Source organism: Mesoplodon densirostris, chromosome 4, assembly GCF_025265405.1.
Source record: "Mesoplodon densirostris isolate mMesDen1 chromosome 4, mMesDen1 primary haplotype, whole genome shotgun sequence".
Taxonomy (NCBI): Eukaryota; Metazoa; Chordata; class Mammalia; order Artiodactyla; family Ziphiidae; genus Mesoplodon; species Mesoplodon densirostris.
The window spans coordinates 164,205,972-164,225,823 of record NC_082664.1 but is presented as its reverse complement, the minus strand read 5'-3'; the positions used below and the strand labels follow the sequence as shown (position 1 = coordinate 164,225,823).

General features: G+C 40.7%; 1 protein-coding gene across 1 annotated transcript in view; it reads left to right on the top strand.

Moving 5' to 3' along the window:
• The window catches only part of USP6NL (USP6 N-terminal like), a 156,044-nt gene extending 136,445 nt beyond the window's left edge, over window positions 1-19,599 (top strand). The window contains exons 12-16 of the mRNA XM_060097602.1: window positions 2,911-3,005; window positions 3,663-3,728; window positions 3,821-3,920; window positions 6,449-6,601; window positions 16,250-19,599. Of these exons, the coding sequence (XP_059953585.1) occupies window positions 2,911-3,005; window positions 3,663-3,728; window positions 3,821-3,920; window positions 6,449-6,601; window positions 16,250-17,664 (1,829 nt within the window). The 3' untranslated portion in view covers window positions 17,665-19,599. The remainder of the gene's footprint in view (window positions 1-2,910; window positions 3,006-3,662; window positions 3,729-3,820; window positions 3,921-6,448; window positions 6,602-16,249) is intronic.
• Window positions 19,600-19,852: the final 253 nt, after the last annotated feature.

The window sequence follows — 19,852 nt, the reverse complement described above, 5'->3', positions numbered from 1 at the left end:
ATAGTTGATCATCAGCAACAAACAAGGGAGGGGGGAAAAGGCAAATTCAAACAAAGTCAGACTTTGGAAGATGCTTGGTAGGGTTAAGTCCAAAAAAATGTTTAGGGGCTTCTTTAATTCATTAGTGTTTGTTACTAGTTTCTTATTTAACTCTTCTCTATTTCTAAACTTTTCTGTTCACATTTATATTCCTTCATGTTTACTACAAAGTATACTGTTGACATTTTAAAACTCTTTCCTTACTTGGCCCAGTCAGGAGAAACTAATTTACGTTTAGAAGAATTTAGGAAAAACTGAATTATTGAGAGCTTTTGATCAAAACTTTTAGACAGTCATGCATTCAGTGAAATGTCTACTATTGACTGGATATTATGATGTATACTTCTTTGTCAAAGAATATTAATTGAGAAATGACACTTAGGTGTTTAAAGGAAAGGTACACTGTAATTAAGTAGTTTTGTATTTCATGTGTGTGTTTCACTTCTTTCAGCCTTAAAGTTGACTCCATTTTACAGTAAAAAGGCTGATAACATATTCTGGGCACTTTATTATTTAATATTTCAAAACGTGCATAATTTTTTGGTTTTCAAGTTAGAAGAAGGTTTTTAATAACGTTTTCGTTATATTTGCCAAGCATACGCAGTAAACTTTACTTGCGAGAGTTTGGATTGCAGCTTCTCTTGGAAATAAAAGTGGCATTTGTTCATATAATACAAAATTATTCTCCCAGTGCCACTGAGTGTGATAATACCAAATTAAAAACAGTTTTAACACTAATCACTCTGAGAATGGACCATCTTAGTTCTGTTTGTGAATGTTAAAGCTTTATGTGGTAGCGAACCTGCCACATATTAAAGTAATATTTTAAATTTTCAAAAGTATGACCTTCCATAGTCCATAGTTTATTAAATCTCACATTCTTACCATATGGTTATTGTGGGGGCATTGTGTGTGTGTGTGTGTGTCTGTGTGTCTGTCTGTCTGTTTCTCCCTCAGTGTTCCCTGTGAATCTTTTAAAAAATAAATACTATCTGCATGATAACTGTTTCTGGTCACTTTACATCCCATAAAGAGACTCCAGTAGTAAGACACATTATATTGAACTGCCATCCAATAGACAGTATCATTTCAAAAGGCATCTTGAAGAAGAATAACTCTTCCTTATCAGTCTTCATTTTGCTTTACCCTGAGATGGTGTTGCTGATATATCTTGAAGTACAGTGGAATGTTACGGTTTAAGTAGTATGTAATTATGTGGAATACCGCCCAATTTTAGAAAATTCATTCTTTTAAACAAACCTGATAGCTTGCTTTCAGTAATTATTGTCACCAGTCTAATCTGTAAAGCAGTATTAATTTTACTATCCTAACATTTACATTACCAAAGCAGTTTAGGTCATTATTATGGGTAAGTTTGTACTTAGAGATATTTGTTTCAAGGTCTGCCTGTGAAGTTATATAACTGAAGGTTACCTCAGTTCTTTGCATTTCCTATATGAAGGTGGTATCACTTACAAATGTGTAGAATAAAGTGAGGGCTGAAGAAAATGAGATTTAAAATATCAAGTCTGGGACACCACTGAAAAGTGAAGCAGAGTTGGGTATCTTAGCACCCTTGAGCACTTTTATATTACTGAAGGGATTGCCTTTTTCAAAATCAGACTTTTTCTTGAAATTCTTCCAACTCCTATTCCTATCAAATTGACCATGAAAGTGGCACAGAAAGAGAGACATGGATTTTTTTTATGGACTCACTTCAGTAGACAGTGTTATTAAGGAGGAAGTTGCTGTCTGGGAAGTTCTACATGCGCCTTAGAAAGCAGAGAATTAGCTAAGAAGTAGCCCTTCCCTGAAGATTGTAAAGCTGTGTTTCCCAGCAGTGTGTTCCTTGGGTTCTTGGAGGGACCTAGTTTCACTTTTTGGAAACAGGTGTGCTGTGTGCAAAAATGGACTCCAAGAGCCAGTAAGGCTGGGAGATGAGCTAAACGAAGAAAACCAGGTTTCTTTAGTCCATAAAGCAACTTAGAAACATTCAGAAGTTCATATGCCTCGTGAACATAGGCAAGAAAGGTATATATAACACACAGTGTTTCTCCTGGATTCTTTTAAAAACAGAACATTTAGTAACATCTTTCGAAGTTAAGTAGAACCCAGGTTGGAAAACGCCAGTGTGGATAAATCATAAATTCATTGTGTATGCATCCTTTTTAACAGATTATATAGAATATCTGAAAGGAAATTTTTGAATGAAAATAGATGTAAAGTTCCATGACTTAAATACACAAAATTAATACTAACTTCCCATTTACAGTTACTTCCTAGAAATCTTATAGATTATATTGTATAATCAGTTGGGATAGACTATATTAACATCGATCATATAGTGCCCGTATGTTTTAGCTGATGTTAAGTATCACTTATAGAAAGGATTAAAAAGTGATAATAACCTTGGCATGGTACTGGAGTAAGCCTGAAAAGGGTAATAAAATGTTTGTTATGTAATGTATTAATGGTAAAACAAAATACGTAATCAAGATTAGAATAACTTATAAAAATGTGTACATATAAGACATGACCCAGTACTTCAAGAGAACAGATAATCTTGATACATGGCCTCAGTTTCCATTTTTTCTTAGTTTCCCTCTTAATTCAGAAATATTCTGCCCTCTTTTATACTTTTACAAGGATATAGAAGATCCTTAGCAAACACATACTAGACTGTAAGTTTCATTAACCAAAGCTTATACACAATTGTTTCCTTGGAGGGGAGGAAAAATATCTGGGTGATTACTGAATTCGTTGTTCTTGTTGTTGTTGACAGTTAAAAGATGAAAGAAGTATGTTGCACTTTAAAATAGAGATTTCTGTTGGTATTGTTTATGAAGTATTGTTTTTATGTTTATATTCTAGGATTTTTTGTCCATGGTTTTCCCAAACTCTTGAGGTTTCAAGAACATCATGAAAAAATACTGAATAAATTTTTGTCCAAGCTTAAGCAGCACTTGGTAGGTAGATGTGACATTGACTTACACCCACCTACACCAAGAATAAAGCTAGAAGACTTGAGTGCAGCCATTGGTCCCAATTACCCTATTGATTTATAGTCTTGTCCATGTCATTTACTGAGCAGTTGTAATTCCTTGTTGTTCAAAGGACGTTAGATTTGTGAAATTTAGTACGGATGAACTATCACAGCCCTAACTCATAGAATCAAACTTTGAAGCTGATATATACGAACAGTATAGTTTCTAAGGATGTGTGATTTCTCAGTGATTTGGGAGGTTTTGTAATCACACTAAGATATTTTCAGGGTCATACAAACTCATCCTCAGTGAACCATATACATGCTGTCCTGTAAAACACGGTAATTTAGTAAAGCAAGGATACGTCCCTTTAGAATATATTAAAGAGAAGCAAAGTGTTGTATTACAATCCTATCTTATGAAGGGTTTATTCTCAGGGTGATTTTCAAAAGTAAAATTGAGGGAGAAGAGGGAGTCAGGAGAGAAGAAGTGGAACTACTCCAGCACAAAAGAGATTTGTAATGACTGGTTTTGTTTAGCTGTGACAGCTACCTCCAGAAACCTGCCTAACTTTTAGTATTATATTGTCATGTTCTGTGTGCTGCAATCCAGAAGTTGTGAAGTCTTTGTTTTTTCCAGGATTCTCAAGAAATCTACACAAGTTTTTACACAATGAAATGGTTTTTCCAATGTTTCCTTGATCGGGTGAGTATTTATTTACAAAGCCCAATCATAAAATTACAAATACCAGCCAAGGGCAAACTGTTAATCTTATTTCTGTTTTGTTTTAATTGTAGACTCCCTTTACACTAAACCTCAGAATATGGGACATCTATATCTTTGAAGGAGAACGAATTCTTACTGCTATGTCTTACACAATCTTAAAATTACACAGAAGTAAGAAAATGTTTAATTATAAAGATTTCACAAAAATCTAGCCTTGTTTTAACTTTGATTTCTCATTACCCACCCAAATTCAAATTCATTTTCTTTCAGTAATGAGTTTAAAAAATTCTTGGAAATCAGTGAAATTATCTTCAGTTGGCACTTTACTTTCATTGGTTCTTCCTCATGACCAGAAGCTTACTACATTGGAAAACGTCTTTGATTTTTTTCTCTACATCATTTTCATCTTCACACTTCAGTGGAATGCAGTGTATATATGTTTCACTAATAATAATATTCCTGTTAGTTATTTGTTTCCATGGGGGATCCCTTATTTCTTTTCATTGGTCTGAATCTCAGGTTTGTAGTAGGAAAAGGGAGAGACCAAAGAAGCCAGGCCCCTTAACTAAAAGGGCTAGTGAGGACATTTTCCTTTACTGTGTCCTTCACCCAGGAAAAAAGCATCCAGCCCCACGCTGTAGACCAGAGATGGGGAACCTCCAGCTCATCTCCCTGTTTGGCTGCTTTGCGGCCTCTGAAGCAAGTACAGTCCATGTCCACAGTTGCCCAAATGTAACACAAGGCTTTTAAAAGCCTTCAGTTGCAATATTTCAAGGGCTCTGTAAATTTGATATGCTGTGCCTTAAGTCAAGGAATTCCTTAAGTCAAGGAATGAGAGTTTCTCTTTATGAATATGAAGAACCTTATTCATCTTAAAGTCTCAACCCAACCTTAAAACTTTGGTGACTCTTCTTGTAACAATGCAGAAAAGAGAGTCACTTGAAGCTTTGGAACCTCACACAACACTTCCAGCCTAGGGCACAGCCTAGGTTCACGTTTGTTGTATACTCTGCATCTTACCTTGTTCTTGAATGATCATCTCTTCAGTTGCCCCCATAACTTATAAGCTAATTGAGTGCTTGGGGTCATGTTTTATAGTTTTTCTCCCTGCTGTGCTTGGCTTTGTTCTAAGAATGTGTTAGCTACTTTGATATGAGATTGCTTGATTGCTTACTTGAAAAGCGTGGCCTTCAGGAGCACCAGATTATCCAAATTCTAGGTTGGAATGAAACTTTAAATCCACGACTGTATAGTTTACTCTGAAAGAAGAGGATTCAGAAGTGTTGTGGTCCATTTCCCTCCCTCCCCCAACACGCAAACCACAGCACCAAGACGAAACAATTTGGCAATGAATTATCTCCCAAGACTCGGGGTCTATCATAACCACAGGAAATCAATCAATCAATCAGTCTCTCCTCTCACCCCCTTTACTTCTTTTCTCTCTTTCTGGATTATGAACTGACAAAAATGTAGAGCAAAAGTATACTCTTAGTATACTAAACATCATTAGTTTAGTTTACATTAGTTAGTTTAAACATTATTAGTTTAATGTTCCCTAAGCAGTGAGAAAGTAAAAACATGATGTTATATTTCCCTATAGCTCTCTTCCTCCTCTTAACTTATGTTTTACTTCAGACTCTTACTTAACTTTGACAAGTAAAAAGTTTCTCTACCTTTTGTAAATAAACTTTAAGCATAACAGTTAGTTTATATCCTACCATGTCATTAGATTAAATAAGCTGTGGAAAACCTTTGTCTGCTGCTGTGTATTTTTTCTTGTTAGGAAGACACAGCTCAGGGACTTACATGAAGTTCCTTCACCATATAAACCTTCAAAAACTGTCTGGACCAATAGTTAGCTGAAGCTCGTAAGATTTTTTTCTTGTTTTTTTTCCTGATGGCCTTACCAATATTTAGAGACATTGTTAATAAAAAATAAAAAAAAAATCACACAGTGATTTTAAACAGTAAAAAAATAATTAGAAGCAACCTAAATGCCCAATATCAGAAGACCAATTAAGTAAAGTATAGAGCGTACAATACAATGGACTCTTACATAGTTAATGATGGTGGTATAAAATCATGTTTGTTGAAGTGAGAGGTATCAGTGATGTACGCCATCGAGTGGGGGAAAAACAAGGAGGTGAATAACATGGAGAGTATCATTTATTTTTGTAAATTGATACACGTGTACATACATCTGCTTGTAGGTCATTGGCTAGTAGTGGATCTTAGCTGATTTTTACTTTCTGCTTTGTATCTGTAATTTGAATTTTTTCATAAATAGAAATACAAATAAAATTAATAATCCAGATTTTTGAGAAATTCTGAGACAGTTAAAATACAGACCTAGAAGTGGATGTGCCTATAGCAGTTGGAGCTCCGTATCAGTGAAACAGAAAGCGCACATGTCATCCTGGGTGGCTCTGGAGGAATATTAATACCCAGGTCCAGTTATTCTTACACCAACGAGAAGGTATTTAGCAGCATTTGCCTGTCCCCAAGCCCCCAGGGGTACCTGCTTTTCTCTGTGACTGCTTTAATATCAGAAAAGATGTTCGTCTTACTCAGTTTCGGTGAAATTCACAAGGCCATGTATAAATTGTGTGCTGTGCCCTTTTAAAAACATACATCAGAATAGAATACATTATATTCTCAACCTAAAGTAGCTGTTGTTTACCTTTTTCATCCTTTCTCAGAACATCTTATGAAATTGTCTATGGAAGAACTTGTGGAATTTCTTCAGGAGACCTTGGCAAAGGATTTTTTCTTCGAAGACGACTTTGTAATAGAGCAGCTCCAGATTTCTATGGTAGAACTAAAGCGGGCAAAGTTAGACCTTCCAGAACCTGGTAAGGAAATAGCCAGACTCTTATTGTGTAACTTACAATTAAGATTGGAAGACACGGTGCAGTTAATTAACATGGGCCATTTCTGTTTGAAAACAGCAGCATACTTGTGATGACATCATGTAAATCAGATTTCTTAAAATCTTCGATTTTAAGAAAAATTGAATAAACATATTAATTAAATCTGCCTCTCCTAATAGAGTCCCTACTTAAATTTAGGAAGTTTGATATACAAATAATGTTATTTCAACAGAAGTGACCATGGTGCTTTAAGCTACCATAACAATAAGCGCTTTTTACTTTCATCATCTCATTTTGTGGAACCATACGCAGTAACAGAGCAAGTAAAAAGTCCCATTTTCTAGAAGAGGAAACTGATACTAAAATGCTAACTCTGAAGCTGCAGAACCTGCAGACCCAGCATTCCTGCTGTCACTAGAGTCCGAGTTTCCTGACTGCTGATCCAGGGCTCTTGGCAGTATGTTGCAGGATAAATAATATATGTTATTCACTTATTTCAAAACATCTTCCAGTACCACCTGTTAGGTTTTCTGCTAGGTGCTCTGTTGGGGATTTAACTGAAAAGAAAGACGTGCTTCTTGCTCTCAGGGTGCACAGAGGAGAGACAGAATTTACACAATAATAATAGAGTGTGGATAGGGTCATAATAGAGCTAGAAACAGGATAAATGGGGGAAGATGGATGGAGGGTGATACCGGGTGAGTGGAAGAGAAAAAAAGAAAATGTGGAGAGAGCACAGTAGAAAGAAGTTTTAAGAACACACCTTTGCTAAAAACCAAAATGCTCTGCTTTTAGTTATTTAATTGCAAGGGGTCTAATCCGTGTTCTCCAAGGTTTGTTCTGGGTCTTCAGGATTCACTAGAAAACAAGCCATCACAGCAATAATGGAGTGTGGGCCTGGGCCCTGCGAGACCATCACCTCTGCTCTGGAAGGTCACCCCTTTCTCGTGCAGTGTGATGATGTCCCTTTTCTACTAATTCTTTCCTGTAACAGGGAATGTATTTGGAACAGCAGTTATAAACTATATTCTTGCTATTCCAACATTTATTTATAAATGTCTTGCCTACTTTTAAAAAGAGTTTAAGACAAGTTTTAGTAAAAGACACATAAAGAAAAAAAAATATGTATATAATAGAACTATTTAAACACGAGAATAAAATGTCAAAACCTGTGTAATGGAATGGGATGATTTAGCATCTGACTAGCAACTAGTATGTATTGAATGCTTGCTCTCTGCCACATACCACATGCACTGTCTCATTTAATCCTTAAAATAACTATAAGAAAAAGTACTCGTCCTCACCTTACACATGCGGAAACCTGGTATCAGTCGTTTGTAAGATCTTTTACTAGGAAATGGTAGAAAGGGGATGGAGAGTAGGGTGGGGATAAAAGGAGAAGGGTGGATAAATAACAACGGGAACACTGGTTGATGTTGCTCTGCTCATGCTGGCGGTTAAGGGGGAACGTGGTGAGGGGGCTCCGCACCACCGGGGCCTCTGACCCGGTCCACCCTGCTGAGTGCACACGGCTTGGCTTAAGCCTTGTCTCCTTCCTGAAGACTCGGCCACTCCCCCGCCTCCCCAAAGCCGCAGAGTTTGGTCACCGGTATTTTGTGCTGGAACCGTGCGTGCCGTGCCCTGTGTGTGCATCTGTCCCCACACCCGCTCACTCACTGGGCGTCATCCCCGTGTCAGTTAGTTTGATGTCTGCACTAGACAATAAGTTCCTGGAGGACCGTGACCGTGTCTTCATGTCGCCAGCACCTAGGGTAGTGCCTGGCGTAGAGTAGGCATTCAATCGATATTTTTTAATGAACAAATGAAGCTATAATGTGTTTTTTAGGATATAAAAACCTATCGTCTACAAAAGGTTAGCGGGAGGCAGTTTTTGGAGGTGATGGAACCTTTCTGTATCTCGACTGCACACACAGACAAGTCAGTTTAGTTATGTGTTCTGTCTCACTTTTTGAGGGTTTGAGTGCGTTTTCACTTCTATTTGTTTGTATAGTGGAAACTGATGTTACACATGCACAGCAGTTTGTACTGTGTTTGTGACTTGAAACCCTAGGAAACACACAGTACAGGTTTTAAAAATTAAGTTATTTCACAAAGATCTATTGAATTTATGTGGCATTAAAATAGGTTTATAAAAATAAATGTGTTAAATAATTGTATCCTTTCAGCTTCCCTTATCTTTGAAGTTTAATCTGCTAGAAAGAAAGTCCAGCCTATGAGCCTAACTACAATAATTTTTTTGGATTTTTTAAAACTATCATAGCTATAATTTTGAAAGCATACTGTATTTCTTTTGATCACCTTGTTGAAAGCTGTAATAGTGTTTGAATTGTATATTCTTCTGGCTGATAGTACATTAAACAGAAATAAAACTCTCTTTTTCAGATATAAATTTGAAATCAGTAATTTTGTGACAATATTTGAAACCTCAAGTGGACTTAATATTTAACCTGGAAAAAGGAATAAGATGATTCTGTCCCAGAAGCATTTTCCTGACAGTGGCCCCCACCATTTCTCACTGAAAACCGTTAGAACAGTCAGAGTACATGTATTCTGTTGTTGAAATTTAAAAGTAGAAAGTTGCTCACAGGGAAGAGCATTGAGAGCGCTTTCCTGTAGTTACGTGTCTCTCCTTGGGCGCAGAAAGCTGCTCATGTCTTCGGAGGCAGTCTGTGAGACTTGTAGTTGCGTGTGGTGTCCACTGGGTGGTGACAGAGACCTGAGTAAGATCAGAGATGGACCAGCCCAAAGGGGCTTGAGACTCTCTTTCCCGTATTTCTTTAGGGATGCTTAGGAGTATTCTTTTCGGTGGCTTTTCTTTTTCTTTCTTTTTTTTTTTTTTTTCAAGGAAAAAAGTTATTTAAGAAAAAATAATAAGCATTTTTGCATTTATCCTGAAATATATCAAGCTATAGTTCCTTTTTTTTTTTTTTTTTGAGCAGAGTAGTCTAATTGTTGGCACTGGCATAAAAATACTCACCACTCACATAATGGAACACTAGTGAAAAATATCATTTAAACTCCTGGTTTTCAGGGGAAGAAGGGAAGAACACAATTTTAGGCAGGGAGCTAGAGTGGGGTGAGCAAAAACAATGTTATGTCTACCGAAAAGAAGTCCAGAATGAAAGTGTGGATAATATTTATTAGTACTTATTGCCTGTTTATAGCCATCTGTTTTGACATCAGTTATGCTTGAATCTTTTAGACTCAGTTGCTTAGGGGTGAAAGGAGATACTTAAACCAAACAAAGGCCAAGTACAGCGGTGTGTGTTTTGGGGGACAGGTAGTTCGAGTAGGTTAAGGTGTATCTATGAAGAGATTGTACAAGAATGTTTAATGATATTTGGATCTACTTTTGTGGGAAAGGGCAGAGGATATTTATTAGCATATGAAAATATGACGATGGCATATGTACTTCTTGGAGGGTCTGCCTAGTACAGCTTCAGCTCAGGGAAAGTTCAATAACTAATCTTCACAGAAGAATCGCCTTACAACGACGTTGGGTAGATTTTTCTTCTTGATTTTGTACTTACACACAGAGGTCAGCTCCCCCAGGCGCAGGGCCCTTGGGTTTTGGTGCTGTGGTTGCCGAGACTCGGCCTTGCTCAGTTTTTTTTTTTTTTTTTTTTTTTGCGGTACGCGGGCCTCTCACTGCTGTGGCCTCTCCCGTTGCGGAGCACAGGCTCCGGACGCGCAGGCTCAGCGGCCCTGGCTCACGGGTCTAGCCGCTCCGCGGCATGTGGGATCTTCCCAGACCGGGGCACGAACCCGTGTCCCCTGCATCGGCAGGCGGATTCTCAACCACTGCGCCACCAGGGAAGCCCCTTGCTCAGTTTTTGAGAAACAGGAGCAGGTACCCGTTCAGACGCGCGGGCCCCAGCGGCCTCCGGGGGGCGATGCTCCACCGTGGGCCTCCCTGGCCCTGCTGCCCTCCATGCTCCTTCCTTCTGTCTCCCGTCCTCTCCCTCCCCTCCTCCTCCCCCCTCTTTCTCTCTTTTCCCCTCTTTTCCCCTCTGGTCTCTCCTTCCCACCCCCTTCTCACTCCTCCTCTTGAGAGACAGCCCTTCCCACGGTCACGGTGGCCCTGAGGACCCTTAGAGATGCCAACAGCAAGTGCACATTTGCTCGCTCTTGAATCGCTGAGGAGCTGCCCTGTTCAGAGGGGTTGGGTCACTTACAGGAATAAACTGGACGTGGCAGAGTCCGTGTGTCATCAGTCAGCAACTGCTGGTGGCCCTACCCTGCTCCCTGGTCCCAGGTCGCTATGGACAGTAGGTGTAGCCTGGCACTGTTCCCAGCACTGCGGCCCGGCCCTGGCACCGGGGGATAAGCTTACCCTTACCAAGCAAGGCCTCCTTGCCTAACTTGCATTACTGTCCTTAAAGTTGGGAAGAATTAGGTTTCTTAAGCACTTCCAGTTTAGAAGGCTCCTTCTTATATCCTTGTCTACTGCCTTTTTCAAATTACTTTCCTTTCTTCCATGCTTATTGGTAATCTTTATGGGGGCAAAGAGGCCATATCCTTTAAATGTCTTTGTACAGTCGAGGTATCCACCATGCACCTCTTACAGAATCCTAGTTCCTAGTGAGAGATTGACATTCAGGAATTAATTAGACGCAATGTCCTTTTGTCTGCACTGGATTTTTTTTTCTCCAAACCCTGCTGTATCTAGTTTCATAGCTACGTAGATCTTGGGTATTTATAACCGTTATGTTTTGGTACTATTTGAATGTATGTCGTTACTCTAATTCACATTAATTACGTATGAATGAGTGGACTTTTTGTCAAAACCTTACTTGTAATTCTGTTAATATTTTAGATGCTATAGGAAGGTCTGCAAAATAAGTAGGACTGCACTTTAAGTAGGTTATCTTCTGCTAAGGTGAAAGGGAAATGTATTATGGGCTACCATGAAAGAACTTTAAGAAGCTGCTTTTTTGATATTTTAGAACAGTCACAGATTTTTTTTTTCCCGGTGTGGATTTTGGCCTCTTGACCATTCAGTAAATGGAACATGCTAAAATTTTCTTTTAATTCTAATATAATGTGTAGATGCATAGAATATTAATGTCTCTTCCTTAGAGAATTCGTGTATTGACTTGAATATAAAGTAGTGTTAAGTGTAAGGTGAGTACTTTTCTTACCCTTTGTATTGAAAAATTAAAACTCCCTTGTATGGATGACACGTACCTTTCCATTTTGTTTCAGGCATGAAATTACCACCTCAGTCCATTACTTCCTTCTCACTTTTTTATTCCTTCTCCTGAGAAATATGTGCCTTATTTTTGTTATCCTGCCTTTTACCCTGTGTCCTATTAGTCTTTACTGATACGGACCTTTTATGTATCCAAAGGATTTCAGGATGGAAATCTGTGGACATTAGAATACAGGAATAGGACGTGATGTTCAGTTTTCTCCCCTAGTACCTCTTCCCCCTCATGTTCTCCCTCCCACCACCACTGTAGAGTGTTCTTAAAAAGTTTCTTCCATTGCATCAGTCCCTTATTAAACCCGACTGTACTGCGTTTCAGTTACTCCAAACCTAGAATATTGCTTAACTTCTGGGTACCACACTTACAAAGATGCCCTTTATCAGCATCAGCATCAGTAAGTAGCTACAGCTGAATGTCTGCGTTTCCATAGGAAATCACAAGAATCTGTGAAGTAACGGAACTCGAGTTACCCCTGTGGGTCTGTTACTGCCTGTGTCCACCCTCCACATTTATTGTGTTGTTGTCTTTTTGACCTGGTTTTGTAAAATAATTTTTGTGTGTGTGTGTGTGGTACACGGGCCTCTCACTGTTGTGGCCTCTCCATTGCGGAGCACAGACTCTGGACGCGCAGGCTCAGCAGCCATGGCTCATGGGCCCAGCCGCTCCATGGCATGTGGGATCTTCCCGGACCGGGGCACAAACCTGTGTCCCCTGCATCTGCAGGCGGACTCTCAACCACTGCGCCACCAGGGAAGCCCCTAAAATAAATTTTAATTACTGTAGTTGGTTTCATTACATTGTTGACATTGAAAATGTCCTAGAACCATAAAAGCAGAGGATCATAAATAATGAAATATGTGACTTTTCACTAACAGGAAAAGCAATCCATAAAATTTGTGTTTAGTAAAGCAAATCATTTTTGAGGTTTAGGATGTGGACTGAAGAGTAGTGTCTTAGTCCTTGTGCGCTGCTATAACAGAAGCACCACAGACAGTGGCTTAAACAACAGAATTGATTTTCTCATGATTCTGGAGGCTGGAAGTCCAAGATCAAGGTGAGGGCAGGGTTGGTTTCTTCTCCTCCTGGCTTTAGGTGCTGCCTTCTCACTGTGTCTTCGCGTGGTCCTTCCTCTGTGTGTGTCTCTGTCCACATCGCCTCTTCTTATACGGTCACCTGTCATGTTGGATGAGAGGCCCATCCGCGGCCTTCATTTAACCTTAGTCCCCTCTGTAAAGGCTTTATTTCCAAATGCAGTCACCTTCTGAGGTTCAGGGGGTTAGGGCTTCAACATAGGAATTCTGAGGGGGCACAATTCAGCCCCTAACAAGGAGGTGGTTTTTAGACACAGACCTTGCTGAAGAAGAGAAAAAGCAAACGTCTAGTCTCTGGTGACTCGCCCCCTGCTCTGGTGCCCCGTCCACCTCAGAGGACACAGGGCGTGTGGCTCTGTCCCAGGGCTACACGTGCCAGGCCCTGCCCAGCACGTCACTCACATTAGTCAGGTACCGGCCTTTCCTTCCCTCTTCAGTGTCACCCCCTCTGGTGCATTTGGGCAGGCGTGACAGCAGAAGGAGGTGGGTTGCCCCGCACGGGGTCCAGAGCCCCCTGTCTGACCACTGCCTCTCCAGCTGGGCATTCCTCCTGCTCTGCCAGGGCCACTCCTCACCCCACTGTCGACCACAACACAGAGGGACCTGTGGCTGCAGTCCCCGCGGTTGGTGGGGGGGAGGAAAAACCCAGGAGATCCCACCTCTCTTGGCGGCCCTGTCCATTACTCCACTGTGGAGAGGGTGGGAGCACTAATCCCATCACGAGGCTGCACCCTGTGACCTGATTACCTCCCAAACCCCATCTCCAAACACCATTACATGGAGGTGACGCTGGGGAGTTTCAACGTGGATTTTAGGGGGACACAGACATTTAAACCATAGCAGATAGCTAACCCTCGAAAAACCTAATTTCAAGCAACTGTTTTCGTGACTTGTGAATTGATAAAGACTGAAACCCCAACGCAGGGTCTGGGCCGAGAGAAGCAGATGAGGCTTCCACTGATTGACGGTGTTCTAGGGAGAAGGCGTGCAACCTGCAGCAGCCGGGTGGCTTGAAATCTGTTCTTCTTTTTTTGTTTTTTTAATACCGCTGTGGAGAATTTTTAGAAACATTTAGAATGATTTCATGGGAAGTAGAGTGTTGGCGGCTCTCTGCAGGCTGCCAGGAGCCATCGAGTGGTGGGGACGTGGGACGGCTTGGAGGGCTCAGCGTGAGGATCTCTACAGCTGATCCTGTCTGTCCCTGTAACGTGCGTCTTGCAGGCATGAATTAGCACTCTCTCCAGGAGCCACTGTTTTCCTTTTCTTTTTAATGGTTATGTTTTCCATCAGGTTTCCTACACGCCAGCCTGAAAAGGCTGATGTTATTATGTGATGGCATATCAATCGGCCAGTCCGAGTACTGTGTTGTGTGCTTAGAGAGTTGTCAGAGTGGAGGCGAAAAGAAAATTCCTGCATTCGGGTTTTCTATCATATCTTCCAGATAATTTGTGTTTGTTGCGGTTATTTTCCTACAGGAAAGAAGGAATTCATGTTTCCTTGGGACTAAATGGATAACTACTTGTAGAGCTGATAAAAACTTGGGGGACACCAGATAGATTTTAGTTTTATTTTTATTGTTCGTTTTTAACCTGACAGGCTGAATGACTACTTGTGAATATTCTGGACTAGGGCTGCATTTGAGTCAGCTTTCTCACCTCAATTCCAGATATTTCATATGAGGCTAGTCAGGCTGAACTGGAATGCTCCAGACTATTTTACATGCAACATTCATAAACAAAACTTTTCTCAATGACAAGCATTTTCAAGTTCGGGTTATCACTTAAAATAGTCTGTCCATATATCATAAAACGTCTTTATTATAGAAAGATGCAGGAACCATGTGGATTATGCCGAGACCACTGAATTAGAAAAGCATAAAGTATCTTTAGCTCCGTAATTCTCACTGTGGTGGCTTAACTATTTAAAGGATATTGCATTGCCACCATACTCTGCCCCCTCCCCTCCCAAAGAAAAGCTCATTGAATTATTTTAACATCTTAAAGAAAATTATGGTGTGTGGGTAAATAATACAGTTATCATCACCTAGACCGTAAGCTACATAAAAACGAGGCGGTGTCCGCCTGCTCACAGCTGGTGGGCTCATGGCTTTCCTCAGGAAACATTTGTTAGGTGGGTGGGTGGCTGAGCATTTGAAGAGTGCAATGACTTATTTTTAAGTGAGAATGTACGGTTTTGTAGTAATAGAAGACAAAAAAAACCATACATCTTAAGCCTTGGAATTTTTACAAGTGGAGTCTGTTGTTTTTTTCAGGATGGTATTTAGTGGAGTCCATATCGTGGATCATTTTAAACACTGTTTACAAAATGCCCAAGTTATTGCACGTTCCTTTAATTCCTCATTAGTTTTCCCATGTTAGTTATTTAAAATGTAAAACAAAAAGTATCTAATATGATTTTCTCTTTCTTTTGTATTCTTTTTCCCTTTTTTTTTGCATTTAAAGTAGGACCCTCTTAGAGTAGTAATTTGGAAATAGAGAATGCCGTTTCTTTGTATACGGTGGAAGGTACTTGAGAGAATAGTAATAAGCTATTTGGGGATAACTTGGAGACCACAGTTGGTCATCAGTTAACTTTTAAACTTGGCAGACCTGCTTGAGGTTGATAAGAACCATTTTACTGAGATTCCAGAACTGTTTTCGTTGAGGTATGCTTAAGTGGAAGGAATGTAGCGGTGAGACACTGAACTACTGACCTGCAGGACTGTTTTAGGAATAGAAATGAGAATATCAGCTTCTCATTCATGAAAAAGCAGGTAACTCTCTTAACAAAATATAAGAATCATATGTTACACAATTGTATGATCCTTGCTCATAAGGTTATAAAATTTTCCCATCTGCACGTTGCGTAATAAGACTTTGAGTTTTGGTATGCCTTAGTATGAATCTCTCTAAAAAATGCTTCTCCTAAGCCACTAAAATTCTGTGTGTCTGTGTATGTATATGCATGTGCTTGAGTGCACACATGAAAAGTAAGCAGTTATTCATGATGTAGTTCTTACATTTGATACCGTTTATTTTTTTTTTTTGCGGTATGCGGGCCTCTCACTGTTGTGGCCTCCCCCGTTGCGGAGCACAGGCTCCGGACGCGCAGGCTCCGGACGCGCAGGCTCAGCGGCCATGGCTCACGGGCCCAGCCGCTCTGCGGCACATGGGATCCTCCCAGACCGGGGCACGAACCCGTATCCCCTGCATCGGCAGGCGGACTCTCAACCACTTGCGCCACCAGGGAGGCCCTGATACCGTTTATTCATGCACTTATGTCACTTATGAATTGATCTTTCCCTTTAGGTAAAGAGGATGAATTTCCAAAGAAACCTTTGGGACAACTTCCCCCCGAATCTCAATCAGCTGGCATCAGTCACCTGAGCAACGGACAGAGAAGTGTGGGCAGGTCAAGTCCACATCTGGACGGCAGGAGAGAGAGCGGCTCGTCACCTTACAAAGCCCACGAGCATTCCCCTCCCCATCAAAGTAGACCAGGTACCCCCGAGAGGGCACGGCAGCTGCGGCGGAAGTCGGTGGACGAGGAGAGTAAAAAGCTTAAAGGAGAGGTGGATTTTCAAAGGAGACTTCCATCGGGTCCACAGGACAATTCCAGGCAGTATAACCACGCAGCCGCTAACCAGAATAGCAACGCCACTTCACACATCAGGAAGGAGTTTGTGCCCAAATGGAATAAGCCGTCAGATATCTCAGCTATTGAGAAAACCGCAAAGTATGCCATTGAAGGCCGAAGTCGGGCCGCACACCCCACACCGAGAGTCACCGTCCCCGGTTCCGCTGATCTGCGGGCCCCCAGCGTCAGGCAGAAGGTGAAGGTGCTGGATGCGGACGAAGGGAAGCGTGGCTCCACCGCCTCGCAGTATGACAACGTGCCCGGGGACGGAGCCAGCGCGGCCCTGGAGCAGGCGCTGGAGAGGGCGCGCTCCCAGAGTCCCAGGGGCGCGGCCTACACTCACAGCCCAAGGAGGCACGCTGAGCCCAGCTCCAGTCCATCTAGAACCCCGAACACGTTTACGTTTAAAATACAGCCTCCGAGTTATGCAAAATATCCATCCCAGTTAGATGGGGAGGATCAAGGGGCGGTGCACCCCCCATCTTACAGTGACCCCCCCACTTACCAGGGCAGTTCTCCAAAACGCATCCCTGCTGCTAACAGCAGCTTTGTGTCTCCACCGTTTCCCCACGGGACACCAGTGAATCCTTCCCGGAGACCTTATGGTTCTACTTTTTCGACTGATGTTTCTCCAGAGAAATCTTACAGCCGCCCAACTCCTCTGGTTCAGCCGTCCAGTCGAATAGAAGTTCTCCCTGTTGATATTGGTGCTGGGGGATATTCGGGCAATTCAGGGTCACCAAAGAATGGGAAATTCCTCCTTCCTCCAGTGGATTGTTTGCCAGATAACGGAAAATGGTCAGAAGTTGGTTATGCATTGAGACCGGAGATGCACGGACAGTCGTGGACTCGTGATGCCAACCGTAGCCACTTAAGCAGTTTACCCAAATACCCCACCTTTCAACACGTCCCCTATCAGGACCACACCCTCCCTGCAGTTTCAGTAGATAGTCCGGTGCGGTATCGAACTTCCCCAGCTCTGGAAGATGCCAGTTCATCTGGGTATCAGTATTCAGGGCCCTCGCCTCCAGTATATCACTACAGGAATCGGGATGGACTCTCTATCCAGGAATCAGTATTGCTGTGAGAATTGATCTGTACTTGCTGCAGACGAGAGAATAGAAACCATATGAAACCTACATTGCTATGTTGATAATTGCCAAAGCAGTATTTTATACAGTTGTGAACAACTCGCACAATTCTCGTGTTTGTCAGTAATAAGAATATATGGAAGTGATTTCATCCCCACCTAGATGCTGCTTAAGATGAGCTTTTAACTTGCATCATCACTGAACCTGTTAAAAAGAATTTAACCTGGAAACATAGCAATAGTATTTAGGGATGCACGCACAGTTTCATTTATATCTTTCTCCAAAATCTGAATATTTGTATTCTGTTAGTCCATTCTATTTTGAGTAGTGATACAAAGCACTGAAAAACTGTAGAATAGATATTTTTAAGGCTATGTGTAGTGTACGTGTCTTTTAATAGATACTATATGCATCTACGCATACACGTTTGAACACAGAGCTAAAGAAATGTTTAAAAAAAAAACCCAACTACTTTTCATCTAGATCCATGGAATAATTTATTCTACTTCTTTTCCCTACCTTGTCTTTTGGTCACGTTTTTTTTTCCCCTTATATTTTTAACCCAGGTCCTAAACTGACTTGAGGGTTTGCCCTGGCTTAATTCAGCATCTCACGGAATGCTCAGCTTTCTCGTTCAATTGCTCATTCAGTTTTCAATCTGAAAATTAAAGACATCGGAGAGAAAGGCTAACCACTTAATGGTGCTTAAAATCGGGGCAGTTTAATTTTATGACCAAAGGTGCAGCGCGCAATGTATCCGTGTTCACCGAGAGATCAGCTTTTGTGCGTCTGTGCCCTTTTTTCTGGTCTGACCCTCGCAAAGCTCAGAGCAGAGTGTTCCTTGCCAGATGCCCAGGAAGTGTACACACAGCCCTCCGGCAGATGCCAGCAGGAGAAGCTGCAAGTTACTGATCATCAAGCACTCACACGGGGCAGCAGAACAGATTCCTTTACATTCATTTGAAAGCAAGATTAACAATATGGTTACTTCTCTCTTCTGCCCCTTAAATGACTGGAGTCTCCCCGCAGAGGGCCCTGGGGAGGCATTTACATGATCTTTTCCTGGCCCTCTTCTTTAAAGAATGTAGTCAGTGAATATTGCTGCTCGTAGGCCATTAAATTATCGCTGTGTAAAATTGTAAAAAATGATCCTGATTATTACTAGGAACCTCAGATTTTGGTGGGTTTTTTGTTGTTGTTTTTTTTTTAATAGCGTGACTCTCATACTTTCAAAAATCTTTTTTGTTGTTGTTGTTTCAGTGAAAAATTCAGGTTCATGGTAACAAATCAGCAATGTCTTTCAAAATCTTCTGTTACACTACAATGACCAAAACACTGACCAAGTTTTGGGCACTCCAAGAAAGTATGCCTTTGGGTTTCACTGGAGAGCTTGTTTTCAACATTACTTTGATCCTATTTGAACAATAGGGAATAGAAAACCTAACATTGATGGTTCTTCTTGTTGCAAGTTGGGGCTTTAAGCTTTCAAGGTACAGAAGTATGTCTTTTAAAATGAGAGTAACATTTGTTTCGCTAGTGAATGTGACAATATTTTTATGTATATAATGAGCCTAATATAATTTTAATCAACTTGGTAATGATGTTATTAAGTGGCAAAACAAATGCAGTGTATTAGCAGTCAAACACTGCACGGAAACTCCGATCCACCAGGTTCCTGGTTCAGATCATGTGGAAGCTTAGAAATAAATGTATATAAAACTGTAGCTGGGGATGTGAATTCCAATTTTAAACCATGATTCTGTGACTTGTAATAAACCAAGCTGTACAATTTAGTTTATGATAGCAGCATCAGAGCTGTTCCAAAATATATATATATATCAACAGTGGTAAATACTGTAGATTTATATATATATATATATATATATGTATGCAAAAAATATATGCACACACACTATTTTCTTACGTCACCTATGACTTTTTTATCTGTATACTTTTTTTGCTGTGATTGTTTTTAACATGCTAAATAAGTATATTTTGTTTTGTGTCTTTTATGTGCTTTTTTCAGATGGCATCTCTGATTTTTCTAAAGCTAGTTCCTTTCTAACTGAGTAGATGCTGCGTAGCATTTGCCTACATGACTTTATATGTATCACAGTTCTATGTTATATGTTTTACTAATTTCCAGTAGTTCTGTATTTAGAACCGCATCACCTGCCCTTTATT